Source organism: Schistocerca piceifrons, chromosome 6 (genome assembly GCF_021461385.2).
Source record: "Schistocerca piceifrons isolate TAMUIC-IGC-003096 chromosome 6, iqSchPice1.1, whole genome shotgun sequence".
In the NCBI taxonomy this organism is placed as follows: domain Eukaryota; kingdom Metazoa; phylum Arthropoda; class Insecta; order Orthoptera; family Acrididae; genus Schistocerca; species Schistocerca piceifrons.
Genome location: NC_060143.1, coordinates 30036217 through 30058630, shown reverse-complemented (window position 1 = coordinate 30058630; position 22414 = coordinate 30036217). Strand labels below are relative to the sequence as shown.

Genomic DNA, 22414 nt, shown 5'->3' with positions numbered 1-22414 from the left:
TATCTAGTTCGGCCTGAAGGGCAGTAATCTTCTCCCCCTGTTCCACTATCTTCCTATCACTGTAGTAAATCCTATACAACCAATGATCCTTGTTTATTTCCCTGATCCCCCACAACATGAAACAAACTGCAACAACCCTCACACCACACTCCGAAACTAACAATCCCTTGGCAAGTCATATATTTCTCACTCCTGGCAAACAAATTTTAGTTTTAGTCTAAATTAAACAAGAATAACTCCTAGACTACTCAATTAATATTCAAAACTTCAGGAGAAATAGAAATAATTAAATCTGTATTATGTATGTGATGAAACAAAAGTAAACAAAGAACTGGGCCTACACTATATGAACTTTTCACTTATTTCTGAACTTTTCACTTTGGTTACTTACTTGAATACTTACAGTATACAATAACATAAATAAAACCTAGCCCAAAATTCACATCTATGAAATGTTTTTTTTTTTTTCAAAAAAATATGCAAATAAATGTGAAATCTTCAACTGATACTTTACAACAGGTATTAATTTGTAATTTATGATATAATATTGCATTAATTAATTGTTATTATTCAATTAAACACTTATCCTTACAAGAGCTCTAAATGTACATGACCCGTGAACCAAAGATGCTACTGCAGCCTCATTAACAGTGATATTGCAAGACCCAGAGAGGAACTCTTACTGTAGCTGTCAAATTCAATTCAATTGGGTTATCTGGAACTGTCAGTTTTTAACAATGTCAATACTGATGCATTTGAGGTGTTCCAAGTAACGAGAATTTGTTATGAATGGTCATAGTAAAAAGAGAGCGCACTATATTTCACATTACTTCTGAGATGTGTTGAGATATTTTTTTTAATTTTTTTTTTCAAGAATTTTCTACACTTCACTTCCAGCAACAACTGCTGCACTTTGAGAAATGACATTCAGCTGATATAGGCGAATGTGAAGAAATAACCAGGTGAGCAAATCAGTAACAGGGAATCGTAGCTCCCATGCCAACTTTAATTCACTGTTCAATAACAACGGAACACCAAAAGATCACATAACATTTTCTGTGAAGACAACAAGATGATAAAATATTTATATGGTCCAGACAATGTTACAACTAATGTAAAGAGAACATTGTACAAAATACAGATCTTTAATGCTGTTTGTCTACTGAAACATGAAGAAATGTGACTAAATTTACAGACAGAATTCCCGTAAACAAATGTGAGAAGGATTCTCAATGAGACAGGGCTTAACTCTCTCAGGTCATGAATAGTAAGCCTGACTGCCCACACAAATACCCATGAAGCTTTTGACAGGCTTATCCTTCATCCTTCACATATATTTTGTCCTAAAGTAGTAAAAAGGCATATGGAAAACAAAAGTACTCATAGAAGTATACACTGGTGTTTTAAACCTGACCTCCAAAGATTAAGGGCTTTGGTAATGCTCATTTATTACAGATTACAGAAAGGTGAAACAGGCTGGCTTCATGGCCTGGACTGAGAGGTACAGATCAGGTACAAACAGAAATCTATGGCAAACTAACTATATCCGTCATCACAAAACAAATGCAAGGTTACCTGGTAAATTGCCATGGCAGAACAGGGTAAAAGTAACAAAAACATATTTTTTTCTTTTAAATAACAGAAAATTGCATGTATCTACAAAAAACAAACACTTGATTTGCACTGGAACTCCAACAACTCTCAACAGGGTTTTAGCACTAATTTGTCAATACTGCCATCTGTTATCTTGACAACATTTAGTGCCTTTGAAGCAATATCATCTGTGCATGCCCTGTTGATAGATTTTCTGAGTCATCAAGTTCTTATAGGTATGCTGAGTGACAACTAAGTAACTTGTAACAACACACAATCTATCACAGTAAGAGCTCTGGAGTTTCAAATGTTGACCTGAGGACAACTTGTCTGGTATCATGCTGTGAGAATCTGATGATACCCCTATCACTGCAACTAGAGATGGCTTAAGAGAGCGTAACAGAACAGAGTAAAGATGACCTTTAAAGTTCTGTATTAGCTTTAAACATAATCACTTGGCTAAAAACATAATTTTACCTTTTGTAAGTCTGGCACTAGTAGTATCAAACAATGGAAAGTCCAGGATGGAATAACAACAGTAAGAAAAGAATAGATTGCTACTCACTGCATAGAAGAGGCACTATGAAAAAGACTGCTAAACATTAAGCTGACAGACAAAACAGACATTCTTCCAAAATGGAAAACACACACACATTCACACAGGCACAACTCACACACATGGCTACTATCCCAACTTGGAACCCTGTGGCTGGAGACAGTAGCCACGTGTTTGTGTGGTTTGTGCTTGTGTGAATGTGTGTGAGTTTTCTATTTCGAAAAAGGACTTTTTTCTCTGAAAGCTTAATGCTTAGCAGTCTTTTCATTGTCCCTGTCTGTGACTTAATGCCTCCTCTACGCAGTGAGCAGCAATCTATCCTTTTCATATTGTTGACACAGTTTATCTGTTTGTTAAACAATTAGATCTATGCATATTTATTAAACTGTCCTACATTTCTTTAGATAGCTGACTGAATAGGCTGGCTGATTGCTTGCTCTGTCCTGGAGCTGAGTGGAAGGCTTAAACCAGAGACAGACAATTCTCTAACAATCTGGGATGCAGATTTGTTAACCTCCACATTAGGCCAGGCATGCATCGCATAAAGAGCGTACAAGGGAGTAGAATATTTGTGGTGCGTTTACTTCTGTTTTTCTTATTTTTAAAGTTAAATTTCTCCTCCACAAGACTGAAGATGAATTACATGCCAGAAATGAAAAAAAGAGCAAATTGCCCTCATTATCATAGAGCAGAGTCTTTATTCTTCCAAATCAGAAGGAGAAATGGCTCAGGCACTATTTGTTAACACCAGAAGTGTCCGTGCTAAGGTTCCACAGCTAGCAGTGTTTATTAAAGGTAATAATGTCCACATAGTATTAGGAACAGATGGTTGATACCAGATGTGAGTAGCAGTGAAAGCTTAAAGTCTGATTAAGTATATATTTCAAGGATGCACATAGTGCCAATTGCAATACCATTTTTATTGCTATACAGAGTTCAACAATACATAATGAGATTAAATAGCTTCTAAAAGCAAAATAATTTGGTGAAGCAGAATAACTGGGTGAAGGTTTGCATCAAAGATGGACCAGACAAATGTCAGAATGCTTCAGAAAAAACTTGGAGAATATGTGAATAAAGTGCCTCATCATGCTATTATAATAAGGAATACTCTAATAAAATCTTATATGAGTAACTGAAAACAGTTTGTACTGCTTAAATCTGAAAGTCGTGTTCACAAATACAAAATCACTAATATAAAAATATCGAGTGCCCCAGGGCTCAGTATTGGGTCCTCTTCTGTTTTTGATTTATGTAAATGACATAAGATATTGCACTCAGCATTCCAAAATAGTTCTGTATGTGGATGATACATCCATTGTGCGTAAAAAGGAATCATTTAATGGACTAGAGACCCATTGTAATAATGTGACAAATGAAGTTGTTCAGTACTTTAGTGAAAGCCACGTAAGTGTAAGCAGTTGTAAAACATGTCTCATGGAGTTTAACAACAGTAGTTTTAATGATGAAATTAAACTATAAACAGGCAATGAATAAGTTTAACAATCTAAAGTAGGACACACATGTTGACACTCTAGCATGTAAGTTGTCTAAGTTAGAATATATTTGCAATTAATATGATCAGCAAGTTCTGCAAAGACTGCATACCATGCTGTATTTTCCTCTCACCTGAATTACAGAATAGAAATGTGGGAAGCAACAACCAAAGCAAATCTAAATAAGCTCTTGCCACTTCAGAAAAGGGATATAAGAATCATCTGTGGAGCAAAATATAAGGAATCATGCCATGGATTTTTTTTTCTAAAACCTGGTGAACTAACTGTAGTAAACATGTACATTCTAAAAGCCATATTACTTGTTAAAAGACTGCAGCCCAACGCTTGCTCCAATTTGTATCAGTACAATAACAGAAATAAACAAAAATTTTACATCAGCAGCCATAGAACAGCACTTTATTAAAGATGTCCACAATATGCAGGTTTAAAGATAGCCAACGCACTGCCCAGTAAAGTTATGACCCTACCCACAATGAAGCTTAAATTTCAGCTAAAGAAATTTCTGTTACAAAATCCATTTTACACATTAGAAGAGTACCATTCTTACATGCAGAATAAGAAGTGCTTCAAAAAAGATGTAATTAGTGTTAAGCAACCATTTTATTTGTACTTCAATAATTTTGTTAATCAATGACGTATTCAGAAGAATGTATTATCGTGCTATGTATCAAGAATTGTAACCTGTTTTTATACATGTGTAATGAATCATTCAATGTTGAATAAAGTATAATTATTATTATTACTCGAGTTTGACAGCTACAGAATAAGGAAGTCACAGGATTACATGGTAAAAATGGAAATTTGTGGATGGAATAACATACAGAATAAAGGAAAGGCAACCACTTATCTATAGTTGAATGATATTTAGTGCATAGCTTTCAGCTGGCTTTCAAGCTCTTGCTCTCTCTGTAGCAGCAGTACACACACCTATGCGTATAATACAAGAAACTCAAAGGCACATGCCAATGCTCATGGCAAGACACAGGGTAAAAATGTGTCAGGGACAGGACTTTGTGTGAGATTGTTCTGAAAATTAGTACAACAGTTAGAGAAGCAACTCATGAGGTCAGTGTATCTAACACTCAAACATTCTGAATCAGATAACTACGGCAGGTAATCGGTGGTCATAAAGATGTTAAAGCATTAATGGTTACAGGTGTTAAAACGAATGTTAGGAAAGGTTGGATAATATTTTTGATTAGCAACTGTGAGAGGAAAGAGTTGTCAAATTATCTGAGGAGTCAACATAAAATATTTAGTTATGGGGATGAAGATGTAGAGCTCAAATGGATAAAGTTCAAAAGCATTGTACAGTACTCTTTTCACATGTACATGTTGAACCAGGTTGTGAGTGATTAAAAAAGACACATCATGGTTCAACAGCAGTGTTAGAATCTTCCTATGAGCTCCTTGACAGATTTCAGTGACAAAGCTGTACTGACAAACCAAAACTGAATGAAGCCAAAATGAGAAGTTTACTTTCAGAACCTTTATTGATTCCTATACAGGTGATTTTTTCCCCTACAAACACTTGTTTCATCATTCTGCAACACTTAAACATAAGGATTATAGCCCTATGCTTATACACATCTGCATGATGACCCTTCCGGAAAATGGGAATGACCTGTGCTTCTTTTCCAACTGCTTAGAACTCTTTGTTATTTTTGCAACCTCAATAAACTTCTGTCCGAGTGGTCTAAGATCTATATATAATCTGTATGGAATTGTGCAAGCCTATCATCAGGTCCAGATTGCTTTCCTCTGTTAAATGAGTTCATTTGATTTTTCTTTTAGTTGACCACTTATTGCTATTTTGGCATACTCACTATAACTGAAGGTTATGATTCCTAATCACTCTATGATCTTTAACAGTAAAACAATTTGGAAGACTGAATTGTGGGGGTTTATAGCATCCTATGAACTCATGGATTGTATGTTTGAGAATATGAAATATTTCACAAACAATGAGATTGTGTTTTTCTTGGTACCTTTATCAGAAGAAAAAATATTCCAATATCTTTTGCATGTGTATCTGGGATAGTATTATTTCCTCTTCCAACATTTTGGCTGATAGCATTACAGCAGAATTTAAATCACTTGACATAATACTGTGGAGGAAATGCACGTACAGCTGAGATGACATTGTCAGTCATAGATAAAATTTTGTGTCTATGAGTAAAACAAAGCAAACACAGCGACCGCAAATCCACATATTATGTTAGCACTGTAAATTGGCTGACCTTGGACTTGCTATGTTTTACTCTTACAAGGAAACATCACCAACCTGACCTCCTATTTAAGAACGAAAAAAGCACACTTGCAAGGTATCAACCCCAGAAATCAATTCCACACCAAAATTAGGTCCATTATCTTGATAGTATGCAGTTATGAACTCCTGAATACAGAGCTTCAAGACAACCACACACACCAGTTGTCACTTCCTCTGCCCCACTGCAGCCTCTTAATGTCCAAGCACAATGTATTTGACACTGGAGTGAATAAAGGGTTAGTGAAATAATGTTCTAACATTAGTAACTTACTTTGTTCAGTGTCAAAGTGTGCGGATTCTAACCTGCAACTAGTGTCAGGGATCTTTCTGTTCCCAACATTTTTATGTTACAACTCACAAATACAGTGTAAATGAATGAAACAACTGAGTGTACCAGAAAAGAAGTATCTCAGCTCAATTTTATTACTAACATCCCCGTTTGGCATTATTTTCTTTCAATTTTAAAGCTGGCACTGTTAAAATAAAATACATGTGCCAACATGACTGGCATGATTAAACCGCAATTAAAAAACCTTTAACTATACAGGGTGTATCAAAACTAATCATCCAAATTGGCACGTCTGTGAATCTGAAACTCATAAACATGTAAAATGAATTTTGTTTTTTGATGAACAGGAAACAAAAAAAATTTTTTTTTAATATCTTTTCATAGGTGTTCAATATGCCCCCTTGAGATGCACGGCATATGTAAATGCGGTATTCAAATAGTTCCCGCACTGCAGTGAGCATGTCTTGAGTTACAGCTTCCAAAGCTGCTGTTATGCGATGTCTCATTTCATTCATTCTTGTTGGTAACGGAGGCACATAAACAGTCTTTTATAAAGCCTCACAAGAAATAATCACATACAGTCAGATCCAGTGACCTTGGAAGCCAGTAATGTAAGACTGAATTATTTGATCCATTGTCATCGATCCATTGTTCAGTAATCCTTTGATTTAAAAATTCCTGCACTTCCAGATGCCAGTATGGTTGTGCCACATCCCGTTGGTAAATGAGGTCATTCAAATCAGTCTCCAACTGTGGGAAAAGGGAGTTCTTATGCATATCGAGATATATGCTTCCTGTAACAGTGTTGTTGGCAAAGAAAAATAGACTACTCACCTTTTCCCATGAAACTGCACAAAACACATTAAATTTTGGAGAGTCCGTCTCATGTTGTACAACTTCATGTAGTTGTTCTGTACCTCATATTCTCACATTATGATGGTTCACATTTCCACGTAAATGGAATATTGTCTCGTCCGTAAACACCAAGCATGGAAAAAAACTGTCAACCTCCATCTTGCCAAGAAAGAAATTACAGAACTCCACATGTTGTTGTTTGTCACCCTCATGAAGAGCTTGCAGTAGCTGAATTTTGTGTAAACGTCAACACAACACGTGCCAGGTGGACATCGGGGGGGCATTTTGAGCTATTGACCTGCATGGTGAATGGATTTCTGCAGACTCCTTGTGAAATTATGGTGGATGCATTTGCTACCTTTGTCAGGCACTCGAGGATGCACCAACAATTTGCCTTTACACAAACAACCTGTTTCTCAGAATTGTTCATGCCATCGTCTAACACTCTGTGCTGTAGGAGGATCCACACCATACCCAGTATGAATGTCATGCTGAAAAGTTACTACTGACCCACACTGCGCAAAAGGTACAATACAAAATGGTTTCTGTTGTCCTGACACCATTTTCACTAGAACTGAAGTAGGCACATACTGCTACTATGTAGCAGGAACCATGTAAAACTTGAGAGTTTGCTCTTTCCATCAGTATGTTGTTCAAGCACTTAACTCAAATAACATAATAGTTACGTTTTTTTTTTTTTTTTTTTTTTTTTTTTTTAATTGGATGATTCTTTTTGATACACCTTGCATTTCATAATAATCTTTCAGTTGCTTAGGTTTATTCATTTTAATTTTGAGTCATATATATATGGTTGCAGAACATTAATTTGATAATACTGTTAACATAATACTGAATGTTTATGTTCATGAGGTTGACATAATACATATATTACTTGGCTATTTTTCATGTTGAATAACCTGTGTTCTTAAACAAGATTTCAAAACATGTTCAGCCGAAGTGTCCACGTCCTCATTTCTCTTCCCTCATCAAGATTCAAGATTCAAGATTCAAGATCTTGAATCTTGAATCTTGATGAGGGAAGAGAAATGAGGTTCAACATCATATGAATAGGAGGCTCTGGTTGTCACTCTGCTGTACAATTCTTCAAGCTCAGGCATTAGGCAGCTGCAGTGAGGCGGAGCAAGTGTCAAACAAGCAGTGCATGCAAAAATTTAAAGCTGTACATTAGGAAGGTCATAACTACGAACTATGAGAATTATAGCCCAATTTTTATGAGGGGTCAATTGCTAGGGCTGATATCTTGCAAGTGTGCTTCTTTCTCCTTACAATGTCAGGTCAAGTTGGTGATATTTCCTTGTTTTGTCTATGATTGATGCTCTTGTTGCTGATAGTGTCATCTCTGATGCACATGCATTTACACCACAGTATTGTGTCAAGTGGTTTACATTCTGCCAGTGTCTCATCTCAGAGATGGCTGTAAGTTTATGAGCTGAAATATTGGAAGAAGAAATAATATTACCCTGGATGGACCTGAAAGATACTGCATTATGATCATGAATCCTGAAATACTGTGCAATCTGTTGTCCTGACACCATTTTCACTAGAACTGAAGTGCTGCTACCTAGCAGAAACCATGTAAAACACGAGAAATTGCTCTTTCCAACAGTAATTTGTTCACACATATATCTCAAATAACAACCTAGTGTGACCAAACATGTAGTTGTTGAGACGATGACATGAATTTAAACAATATTAAAATTCTGGTCAATAATTATGAAACATTTTTATCCTAAGAAACTATTACAACCTGTAAAAATGCCAACATCTCAACCATGAAGGGAGAGCAAGGAAATTGTACACAAAAGCCAATTAACTGCTGTATTACATAAATGATATGCCAACAGAACACAGGCTTAAAATGCATAATCAATAGTATCAATGCAATTTCTTTCTGTGATAACAAAATTAATTTACACATGGAATGTAACAGGTAAGGTAGTTTACAAGAGTTTGAAAATGATGGCCACTGTTTCCAGAGAAAGTTAGGCACTCAAAAGCAAACACTAAATACTAATGAATTTTAAAAAACACCTTGTGCACATCTTTGCCTTTTTCTGTTGTCTGTATCACTCTACGTCATGTAATAGGTAACTATATTTTTTGCACAGGCAATTTTAGAGAAGCTGTAACTGTTTTCATTCATCAGATACAAAAATTTCACAAGTTATTTATAAAAGTAAGAAGCAGCTGCATATACTACACAGGGTACACTGTAAAGCATAATTCAAATTAAGTAAAATTTTATAAATAATTAGTACTATCAATCAGCTAGTTTGTTTCCATTCTTACTATCTGATAATTGCTGACCACTTTCAGCACAATGGATGTGAATGTTTCGCAAAAGAATGTTCTGTTAAATGAAAAATCAGTATGTGCACTACAATGACTACATACATATAAACATCACAGCAATCACATAGTAATAGTAACAAGTTAAAGAGTAAACAGAAAACTGGTTGATGTCAACACATAATTTAGAGTTCAAATGAACAGTCATTCCCTAATTTGTTTCACATGGCCACAGTTTCTTACACATGGTTCATATCTTGGATTACTTAGGTGTTTTGTGAAAGCATCAGCTAACATCTCTTCAGAAGGCAGATGTTCAGTACTAATAACATGTGGAATGGTTCCTTTATCACGACATATTTTAAGTGACTGTGTGCCACTACTTGGATCTATCTCAGACACAAGTTGTCTTAAGCTTAGTAAATCTTGAACAGCTGGTGCCAAAAGCATATATTCAGCTACCCAAGTAGAGAATGCAGTAGTTATTTTTTTCCACAAAATTAAAGAATTCTGCATTTTTACGCATGAATCTGTCACGGGATTGCTGCCACTGGTTTTACTTCCCCATTCGGTGTCACTGAAGGCCACTATTTCTCTGTGGCTATCTCTAGGAAATTCTAGCTTACAGCAAATGGTTCACTTTCAATATCTAAACATCTTGTAACTGCAGCCAATGGATCTTTTTAAAACCATAGTAATACTTGCTAAGAAGACTGACAGCAAACATGTGTCAAGTCTGAAGATTTGGGGTGGATACATAAAAATTCCTAGTGTCTGCTGATAAGATACTTTGATACAAGTTGATCTGACTGCCTCAAGGCCCAAACTGAGTTTGGTTGGTGTTTCACTGGCTTGGTTTCATTCATTTCAAATTCTTCCACTTTTCTTTCATAACAAATCTCAGAGATCAAAATTTTTTCCTTTTTCACAATTTGTTGTAATTTATAAACATAGGAATTGGCTCACTGATCCTACATCTTTTATCTAAAAAAATATCATCAAAGATTTATTGACATGATTCAAAACATTTCCGTCATTTGAGAATGCTGGCATATCATCAATGTATAAAGTTATAATGACTAGTTTGGTGCCATTTCTATGAGAATAGATACATGGATCAGTTTTTGTCTGTTCATTTCCAGTTTTCTCAACACCTCATCAATTTTTCATAGAGATATGCGGTGGTGATATCAACATGGTCAATCTCCTAGTTCTCTCATGCTATCTTACATAAGAAATATCTAATGAATACATGCTTAAACAATGGTGTGAAGGTTTGATGGTAATTAACACCTTTAACTTTAGAGCACACTTTAATCATTAGTCATGCCTTAAATGATTCTGGTATACTGCCAGTCCTAGGATCTATTTTTAATACCCACATAGTCTTGAAAGGTTTATGTCCTCTGCACAGCTCTACCTCTTCAAATGTGTCATTACAAACTAGAAATAATTTTGCCTTCACTGCTTTCTTTCCATTCTTCCCTATTTATCCCTTACAAGGCCTCATTGACATCAGTGGCTTCATTTGGAAGTCCTTCTTGTAAATAAAATGGTCTGGCCTTTTCTTGAGTTTTGGTTCTCTGCTCGGCCTTTGAGGAGTAACCACTTGTTGAACTACACAATCCATTTTTTGATTCTATGTTCCTCATGTTGAGCTTCAGTTTAAATTGGATCACTGTCAAAACCATAAAAGGGTTATTATTACTGTCTAATGATTGCAGTTCTTCTTCAGTATGTGAAGTTTTGATGCCATGAAGAACTGCTCCTTGTTCCAATCCTTATACATTGGTGATCTTAGGTTCCTCAACCTTTGAACCTGGGAAATTCTCATCCTCTAGAAAATTTACATATCTGCTGCCAATTATGTGGCAAGTCTCCCTATCAGTGAATCAGTAGGCTTTGGTTGCTTGGCAGTGGCCTACAAATGTCAGCTACTTCGGCTTCTTATACCACTTCTTGTTGTGGGGTGTTGGGATGTGAAACATCACACCGTAACCAAAAATCCTCAAGCATGACAAAGAAGTCTTTCTCCTGTAGCAAAATTCTTATGGTGTTTTATCTTTAAGTGTGACGGATGGAGAACAATTTGATAGGTATGCAGCTGTAGACACAGCTTCAGACCAATACTCCTTAGGTAAGTTAGTATCAAACATCAGCCGAGCCCACACCTATGATGCAGTGGCTCTGGTTGCATGAGTGAATTTTCCCTCTTTTATTGATTGCGCCAGTGCTCCTTGCTGTGGTGGTTCAATAATTATTCTGGGTCACTGAGCTCAGGTCTTTCTTCAACATTTGATTATTGCACTGGCACTCTGGCTTTTGAAGTTACGGTGTGTTACTTCACACTACCCTATTATGTTGCATTGTGGTGTTTGCTCTTTTGCTTGCTTTGCTCGGAGGTTGTATGGTAAGGCTTTCCTGGAGCTTCATCTTCCGCTACACCAGCAGAGTGTTGTGTAGAAATTTAAAAAAATTCGGCATGTACACCGAAATTATTCAAAGTGGAATGGTACTAAGTCCAATATATTTTTAGAATATCCTTTGCTAGTTTTGAACAACCTTCCTCCTTTTTCTCCCCTGCTAGAGCAAAGTGATTCACTCTGTTGCACATGTAGCATTTAATAATAAACTTTTGTATTATCTTGCTTATTTTGATATTAGACTGACTGTTTCTTCCAGTCTTGTTGTGGTGTTATTTTAATAGAATTTGTGATGACATGTATGCCACTGTTTTCAGGGGCCATAATCATAAATAGTTAATGATCAGGTAATTCAGTCAGCAGCAAAGTTCCTACCCACTTTTCACTCACCGGGAACTTCATTTCTTTTTACTTAAATGTGGTTGTTTTGATATGATCACAATAGTTGCCTATTGACTTGCATTTATTTAATTTGATTGTTATTAATGTTCTAAGTGAACCCACTCTATGTGTGAGTTCAGAGTCTTTTTCCAGGGCCGTCCGGCCTTCTGCTACTGTATTTGTGTCCCTTATATGGGAATAACTGATCTTGTCTGGGAATGTGCTTTTCTGTCTCTTTTCTTCCAAGAATCATCCAGATTCATAAGATCTGAAGGAGACTTTCCTATAACGTGGACTAAATATACCTCCATAACAAAATTCTGTGCTGAATTATTTTCACGTCCAATCATTCGTGAATGATCAGTAGGATGGGGAGGACAACAATCAACACCCATATAACATGAACTGACTCCAGATTTCTGCACATAACGTCCATTTTTAAAATATACAAGACATTGGTTTCATATATCAGCCCATAACATTTTTGCGGAGTATTTTTCAGTATTATTAAGATGATAAGCTTTGTAAAAAGAATGTTTTATTAAATAAAAAATCAGTGTGTTTACTACAATGACTACACGTATGAAGTCTGTTCAAAAAGTAAAGTGACTTTATATTTTTATGAAAAAATATTTATTTAATCATCAAACAATGGAAAATCCAGGATGTAATGTAACAATATTAGAGAAGGAGAGTTGCTACTTACCACATAGTGGAGATGCTGAGTCACGATAGGCACAACAAAAAGATTCACACAATTAATTGTGTGAATCTTTTTGTTGTACCTATCACCACTCACCATCTCTGCTATATGGTGAGTAGCAACTTTCCTTCTCTAATATTATTTAATCATCAATATTCATGTTGTCCCCTTCAAAGTTATACCTTTCAGATACAGTACACTTGTGCCAATGCTTCTTCCAATCCTCAAAGCACTTCTCATAAGCACTTTTTGGTACAGCCTCGAGTACTTACATCAATGCATTTTCTATGTCGTCAGTCGTTGAAAATCATTGTCCTTTCATAGGTCTCTTCATTTTTGGGAATACGAAGAAGTCGCAGGGGGCCAAATCTGGTGAATATGGTGGCTGAGGCATGAGTGTCGTGTTGCTTCTTGGCCAAAAAGTCTCTCTCAAGCAATGATGAATGGGCAGGTGTGTTGTTGTGATGGAAAAGCCATGAATGGTTTTTCCACAATTCTGGACTTATTTGTGTACTGTTTTTCCCAAACGGCGCATAACATCAAAGTAATACTCCTTGTTGACCGTATGACCTGGAGGCAAAAATTCATGATGAACTACGCAATGATAAGTGGGGGTGGGGGGGGAGTGAGAAAAACTTTGACATTTGATCAAACTCGATTTACTTTTTTTGTCTTGGCTCTCTGGGATGTTTCCATTGGGACAATTGGGCTTTAGTTTCAACGTCATAATCCATGTTTTGTAACCAGTTATGACCCTTTTGAGCAAATTAGGATCATCATTGATGTCATTCAAGAGTTCACGAGTGATTCTCATGTGATGGTTCTCCTGATCAAATTGAGAAGTTTTGGAACAAACTTAGCTGACACGTCTCATGCCCAAAAAAAAAAAAAAAAAAAATTTACATGACATGAGCTGACCGATATGCCAACATTCTCAGTAACTTCTCTTACAGTAATCTGACAATTTTCTGAAACAATTTTCTTCACAGCTTTGACATTATCATCTGCTGTTGATGTGCAGAGGCATCAGAGTGAGGTTCCTCATTGGCATCTTCTTGGCCATCTTAGAAGAGCTTGTGCCACTTGTAAACATTTTATTTTTACTTAGAGCTGACTCACCGTATGTTACTGTCAACATTTCAAGTGTTTTAGAGCACCTGATACCATTTTTCACACAAAATTTGATGCAAATTCTTTACTCTATTTTTTATAGTAATCAAAAATCACCGAGTACAGTAAAACACGTCTAGCCTTTCTCTGTCAAAAACCAACGAAGTATGCTGTACACTTGAAACTGTGAGCATATGTTCAGGACATGTATACCAACATAACAATAAAAAAGATCAATATTCAAATGTATGTTGCCCATGCAATTTGAAAAGTCACCTTACTTTTTGAACAGCCCTCATATACAAACAGCACAACCACCACAGAGTAATATTAAAAATCAAAGAGTGCACATAAAACTGTCAAAATTAATTTAATTTTCATATAATAATGACCTTCAGGTCTAAAATGACCCTACAGATCTCCCCCCCCCCCCCCCCCCCCCACACACACACACACCACAGTTCTAAGAGAAGCGAGCTCCATACTGTGACTTGGTTTGTCACATATTATTTCTCCATTAGTAATATTAACTAAAGTTCCCTTTTTTAAATAATTTTTAAGTTACGTTTTATGAAGTTAGATAATATTCACAGTTAGAAAAAATTAATTTTAATAACAACAGCTCAATTCATGAAACATACGAAATATATCCAGCAACAAGTTCCAAATAATTTGTTGGTGTGACATAATTGTGCCTCTTCATTTCAATCAGCATTTTTTTAGACCACTTGGAAACAGAATCATGGATTGTAGCAAATATCCTTGCTACAGCATCTCTCAGTCTTTCCTACAATCAACATAAGACATAAGATAAGTATACAACATCAATACAATAAGGAAATTTCTACAAGAATGCAAGTATTTTAGGAGTAACAGAGACTACTCACAGAATAGCACAAGCATTGAATTGTCTACAGATACACACAAAAGAGAATGTACACACACACACACACACACACGCACACACACACAAAAACCCCACACACACACACACACACACACACACACACACACTCACTCCTGTGTCCCTATGTTGTGTGTTGAGCTTGCATAATATAGGGGCACAGGTATTTGTGTGTGTGTTGCATGTCTTTATTTTTTTTTTCTGTCTAACTGTACTCTAGTTTGCTGAAAGGTTTCTTCTGAAAGATAGCAAGTTATCATTCTCTTTTGTGTGTGCCTGTTGAGAACTGAATGTTTCTTGTATTCAGTGAATGGTCTCCTTTACTCCTAAATTATATACAACATTAATATTATCACAAAAAATGCAGACTAATTACATATCAAGTAAGTACACATACATAAAAAATAAAATCTATAAATCAGGGGAATAAAAATAAAAGAGCTATTTTCCTCAAATCAGTTACATGTACCACCATTGTCTCATTCTGAGATTGGACACACAATATAATATGCTACCATGACAGTGAACCATTAACGTATTTTTCTTTTTATGTTAAAAAACTGCAAGCAATATGGGATGCCTTCCAGTATATGAAACATCTGACAGCTGATCCCTGTCACCTACCTCAACCTGTCGTACACTTTTTTCCCAAACCAATTGACGCATTTCCATGTGTATTTATGCAATTCTTTCTGAAAATAATTTATACATGTTGAAATGCGAGAGCAACTTCACTGGTGGAGATTAATAATTTGATGCCATAGAAAATAAGACTCAAAATAAAATACAAATGTTTACCATCCTAAATGAAATCTGAGATTTCTATGCTTAAGGGAAATGTTTAATTACTGAAATGAATGAAATATCATGCTCTCATTTTCAAAAACACCACAAAGTGTATATAAATCAAATGCTTAACTGAAGAACTATGTATTTCCCTTCAGAGTTATACAAATGCTGAATTTGGTGAAAATATATGTATATTTTTTCATTAGGGTTTTTCAGTGTCATTGAGGAGATAATTTTCCTTTTTCTAGTTGAATTATTTGTCCCATTTTTTTTAAATTAGTTCCAGAAGCCAATGGGACAAAGGAAAAAAAAATTTTGCACACTTTTGTAAAAACTAAGATTTCTCTGATTTGACCAGCGTGATTGTTTCATGAGATTTAAGTGGGAGGTAGTACTATCTTGTAATCTGCATTCAGAGAATTATAATGATAAACCTATCAGTGATGTAAAAGACCTCTGTTGTACCATTAACGCTGGAGTTGGATGAAAATTTCCAAAGTGGTCTTCGAATGACATGGATCCATGACAAAACACACACCTATTCCTTAATCTTTTCCATTTCCTCTCTGCAGTATGAGTTACAGACAGTTGTGCAGCAATGGTTTCCCATTCCCTGCATGTCTTCTTGCATTTTGCACTAGTTTTGTGGTCTTCCACCTTCCAAATATACTATACCTGCCTCTGTGAGAAACTTCACTAAGGTCCTGACATCTCTTAAAGGAAGGGCTGCTTCTATACTTCTGCGGATGCTCAAATTAATGTAAGTGTATCTGTGGATGCTCAAATTAATATAAGTGTATCTTTACTGCCCCTATGACAATTATCAACAGACTGTTAATGCACCTCAGATATCTACTGCTCAATATTCTGAAGTGAACTGTATCCATAAATGAAAACAGTAGAAAAGATTTAAGTTAAATTTCAGAGACAGATTCAATTTTCATAACACAGAACTTACATTTGTAACATATGACACACTTCTCACATTTGCATTTGTTTTCATCTTGAGTCACCTGTACCAAATATTAATGAAACTTTCCTTTTTACAACAAGTAAAAAAGGTCTTCATAATTCTGTGTACTTATATGTTCTCACTTTTCCTGTTCTTGCAGTAGATAACATGACTTGGGAGTTTCTATTCAATGCACAATTTACAAAGAACTCAAAACTGAGTTTCAAATTGATTGCATTTGATATGGAAATTACTATTACAAACTTTGCTTTGGCTCACCTGCTCCTCCAACATGTCCTTATCCATTTTCACTTGCTCCTGTAAAAAAGAAGATGAAGTTAATAATAAAATTCACACACACACACACACATATATGATGTAACTTACCAAACGAAAGCATTGGCATGTTGATAGACACACAAACAACCACAAACACACACACTAAATTCAAGCTTTCGCAACCAACAGTTGCTTCATCAGGAAAGAGAGAAGGAGAGGGAATGACGAAAGGATGTGGGTTTTAAGGAAGAGGGTAAGGAGTCATTGAAAAATGTCTGCTTGTGTCTGTGTATGTGCGGATGGATATGTGTGTGTGTGTGTGTGCGAGTGTATACCTGCCCTTTTTCCCCCTAAGGTAAGTCTTTCCGCTCCCAGGATTGGAATGACTCCTTACCCTCTCCCTTAAAACCCACATCCTTTCGTCTTTCCCTCTCTTTTCCTCTTTCCTGATGAAGCAACCATGGGTTGCGAAAGCTTGAATATTTATGTGTGTGTTTGTGTTTTTCATTGTGTCTATCAACATACCAACGCTTGCTCATTTCGTAAGTTAAAGCATCTTTGTTTTATATATATATATATATATATATATATATATATATATATATATATATATATATATATATATATACAAAAAAAGAAAGATGATGAAACTTACCAAACAAAAGCGCTGGCAGGTCGATAGACACACAAACAAACACAAACATACACACAAAATTCTAGCTTTCGCAACCAATGGTTGCCTCGTCAGGAAAGAGGGAAGGAGAAGGAAAGACAAAAGGATATGGGTTTTAAGGGAGAGGGTAAGGAGTCATTCCAATCCCGGGAGCGGAAAGACTTACCTTAGGGGGAAAAAAGGACAGGTATACACTCGCACACACACACATATCCATCCATGGATATGGTGGGTAACGGGAAGAGAGGATACATTGAACAGCAAGTTCCCATCTCCGGAGTTCGGGTAGGTTGGGGTTGGTGGGAAGTATCCAGATAACCCGGACAGTGTAACACTGTGCCAAGATGTGCTGGCCGTGCACCAAGGCATGTTTAGCCACAGGGTGATCCTCATTACCAACAAACACTGTCTACCTGTGTCCATTCATGCGAATGGACAGTTTGTTGCTGGTCATTCCCACATAGAATGCATCACAGTGTAGGCAGGTCAGTTGGTAAATCACGTGGGTGCTTTCACATGTGGCTCTGCCTTTGATCGTGTACACCTTCCGGGTTACAGGACTGGAGTAGGTGGCGGTGGGAGGGTGCATGGGACAGGTTTTACACAGGGAGCGGTTACAAGGATAGGAGCCAGAGGGTAGGGAAGGTGGTTTGGGGATTTCATAGGGATGAACTAAGAGGTTACGAAGGTTAGGTGGACAGCGGAAAGACACTCTTGGTGGAGTGGGGAGGATTTCATGAAGGATGGATCTCATTTCAGGGCAGATTTTGAGGAAGTCGTATCCCTGCTGGAGAGCCACATTCAAAGTCTGGTCCAGTCCCGGAAAGTAGCCTGTCACAAGTGGGGCACTTTTGTGGTTCTTCTGTGGGAGGTTCTGGGTTTGAAGGGATGAGGAAGTGGCTCTGGTTATTTGCTTCTGTACCAGGTCGGGAGGGTAGTTAGGGATGCGAAAGCTGTTGTCAGGTTGTTGGTGTAATGGTTCAGGGATTCCGGACTGGAGCAGATTCGTTTGCCACGAAGACCTAGGCTGTAGGGAAGGGACCGTTTGATGTGGAATGGGTGGCAGCTGTCATAATGGAGGTACTGTTGCTTGTTGGTGGGTTTGATGTGGACGGACGTGTGAAGCTGGCCATTGGACAGATGGAGGTCAACGTCAAGGAAAGTGGCATGGGATTTGGAGTAGGACCCGGTGAATCTGATGGAACCAAAGGAGTTGAGGTTGGAGAGGAAATTCTGGAGTTCTTCTTCACTGTGAGTCCAGATCATGAAGATGTCATCAATAAATCTGTACCAAACTTTGGGTTGGCAGGCCTGGGTGACCAAGAGGGCTTCCTCTAGGCGACCCATGAATAGGTTGGCGTACGAGGGGGCCATCCTGGTACCCATGGCTGTTCCCTTTAATTGTTGGTATGTTTGGCCTTCAAAAGTGAAGAAGTTGTGGGTCAGGATGAAGCTGGCTAAGGTGATGAGGAAAGAGGTTTTAGGTAGGGTGGCAGGTGATCGGCGTGAAAGGAAATGCTCCATCGCAGCGAAACCCTGGACGTGCGGAACATTTGTATGTAAGGAAGTGGCATCAATGGTTACAAGGATCAAGTACACAGTCGTGGAACCCTTGTCCGCCGGAAGAATGACGATGGATCGGTCAGAGTTCAGATCACGGATAGCCTGAGCTTCAGCAGTGGTGATGTTGGGAGTAGGATTAAGGTTTTTTAAGAAGGATTGAGATGCAAGGCTGGAAGTCAGAAATTCCTGGAAGGTTTGGAGAGGGTGATTTTGAGGAAGAGGAGGTGGGTCCCGCTGCGACGGAGGATGGAACTGTTCCAGGCAGGGTTCAATTTGGATAGTGTCCTGGGGAGTTGGATCATTAGGAGTAGGATTAGGATCATTTTTCTTCGTGGCAAAGTGATATTTCCAGCAGAGAGTACGAGAGTAGGACAGTAAATCTTTGACGAGGGCTGTTTGGTTGAATCTGGGAGTGGGGCTGAAGGTGTGGCCTTTGGATAGGACAGAGGTTTCGAATTGGGAGAGAGGTTTGGAGGAAAGGTTAACTACTGAATTAGGGTGTTGTGGTTCCAGATTGTGTTGATTGGAATTTTGAGGTTTTGGAGGGAGTGGAGCTGGAAGTGGGAGATTGAGTAGATGGGAGAGACTGGGTTTGTGTGCAATGAGAGGAGGTTGAGGTTTGCTGGAAAGCTTGTGAAGGGTGAGTGAGTTGCCTTTCCGGAGGTGGGAAACCAGGAGATTGGATAGTTTTTTAAGGTGGAGGGTGGCATGCTGTTCTAATTTGGGGTTGGCCTGTAGGAGGATGCTCTGAACAGCTGGTGTGTATGTGGGAGAGGAAAGATTAAGGACTTTTATTAAGGATAGGAGTTGACGGGTGTGTTCATTGGCTGAGTTGATGTGTAGGTGAAGGATTAGGTGGGTGAGGGCAATGGATTGTTCAGTTTGGAACTGGTATAGGGACTGATGGAAAGAAGGGTTGCAGCCAGAGATGGGAACTTTAAGTGTGAGGCCTTTGGGGGTAATGCCAAATGTTAGACAAGCCTGAGAAAATAGAATATGGGAGCGTAATCTGGCTATGGCGAAGGCATGTTTGCAGAGGTAATGTAAATAGAACTTAATGGGGTCGTTGTGGGGGTGTTGTGAGGGTGACATGGTATTAGAAGGTGGAAAGTGTGACATGAGGCTGAAATGAAAATGAAAATAAAAATATATGGGGAGAGATAAAGGTGAACTGGAAAGTAACTGGAGATCTGGTGTGAAAAAGGCGAAAAGGTGTTGGTTACAGCTGGGCTACGTTGGACTAGGGTTGGTAGACAACGATGTGCACAAAGGTTAGGTGGTTGTGTTGCCGCCAAAACACGTTAAAGGACGGAGAAATTCGGGAAAATTTTGAAAAAACTGCGTGTAATGTGTTAAAAGGAGTGGTTTTGTGGTGGCAGATTATGAAAATGAGGCTAACAATTGCCTGACGAAGAAATAATGACGTTAAACCTGTGGGAAGCTGCTAAAAATTATCAGTGATGTGGGAAAAACGGAAATGGAAATAAAGCGAAAGTTATTAGAAACAGCCGAAATGGTTGTTTAAAAGGTGAAAGGAACTGTTTGTGAACTAGAAACGGTGGATTTTATAGCAGCGGTAGTGTTGAAAGCGGCAAAAAATTTTTTTTGCTTATGGTTTGGAAGTGGGTTACGTATTATTGAGTATATATAGGCGGGATAAAATTGTATAGCAGATTACGGTAAAAAGGAGAAGGTGAATACAAAGTGAAACTACTGGCAAAAACACAAAGAGAAAATAAGACGACAGGAAAGATTTCGAAATGCAACAGTGACAATAACAAACGCAATTGTTGGTTTCAAATTAATATATATATATATATATATATATATATATATATATATAAAGATGATGTGACTTACCAAACGAAAGTGCTGGCAGGTCGATAGACACACAAACAAACACAAACATAAACACAAAATTTGAGCTTTCGCAACCTAAGGTTGCTTCATCAGGAAAGAGGGAAGGAGAGGGAAAGACGAAAGGATGTGGGTTTTAGGGAGAGGGTAAGTAGTCATTCCGATCCCGGGAGCGGAAAGACTTACCTTAGGGGGAAAAAAGGACAGGTATACACTCGCACACACACACACATATCCATCCCCACATACACAGACACAAGCAGACATTTGTAACGGCAAAGAGTTTGGGCAGAGATGTCAGTCGAGGCGAAAGTACAGAGGCAAAGATGTTGTTGAAAGACAGGTGAGGTATGAGCGGCGGCAAATTGAAATTAGCGGAGGTTGAGGCCTGGCAGATAATGAGAAGAGAGGATATACTGAGGGGCAAGTTCCCATCTCCGGAGTTCTGACAGGTTGGTGTTAGTGGGAAGTATCCAGATAACCCAGACGGTGTAACACTGTGCCAAGATGTGCTGGCCGTGCACCAAGGCATGTTTAGCCACAGGGTGATCCTCATTACCGACAAACACTGTCTGCCTGTGTCCATTCATGCGAATGGACAGTTTGTTGCTGGTCATTCCCACATAGAAAGCCACACAGTGTAGGCAGGTCAGTTGGTAAATCACGTGGGTGCTTTCACACGTGGCTCTGCCTTTGATCGTGCACACCTTCCGGGTTACAGGACTGGAGTAGGTGGTGGTGGAAGGGTGCATGGGACAGGTTTTACACTGGGGGCGGTTACAAGGGTAGGAGCCAGAGGGTAGGGAAGGTGGTTTGGGGATTTCATAGGGATGAACTAAGAGGTTACGAAGGTTCGTTGGAAGGTGGAAATACACTCTTGGTGGAGTGGCGAGGATTTCATGAAGGATGGATCTCATTTCAGGGCACGATTTGAGGAAGTCGTATCCCTGCTGGAGAGCCACATTCAGAGTCTGATCCAGTCCCGGAAAGTATCCTATCACAAGTGGGGCACTTTTGGGGTTCTTCTGTGGGAGGTTCTGAGTTTGAGGAGATGAGGAAGTGGCTCTGGTTATTTGCTTCTGTACCAGGTAGGGAGGGTAGTTGCGGGATGCGAAAGCTGTTTTCTATATATCTAAAAACAAAGATGATGTGACTTACCAAACGAATGTGCTGGCAGGCTGATAGACACACACAATATTCAAGCTTTCGCAACCAACGGTTGCTTCATCAGGAAAGAGGGAAGGAGAGGGAAAGATGAAAGGATGTGGGTTTTAAGGGATAGGGTAAGGAAGTTTTCACTCATGATAAATATAATACTTTAGTAAGAAAAAGTCAAATAAATTATGAACAACAAGAAAACACGTCGAAGTTTCCGACACAACAACTTAAAA

At 38.0% G+C, this 22414-nt stretch overlaps 1 protein-coding gene across 1 annotated transcript in view; it reads right to left on the bottom strand.

Moving 5' to 3' along the window:
- LOC124802831 (dynein axonemal heavy chain 2) overlaps positions 1-22414 on the bottom strand; it is a 1031222-nt gene that overhangs the window by 324098 nt on the left and 684710 nt on the right. The window contains 2 exon segments of the mRNA XM_047263843.1: positions 14648-14793; positions 16931-16969. Of these exon segments, the coding sequence (XP_047119799.1) occupies positions 14648-14793; positions 16931-16969 (185 nt within the window).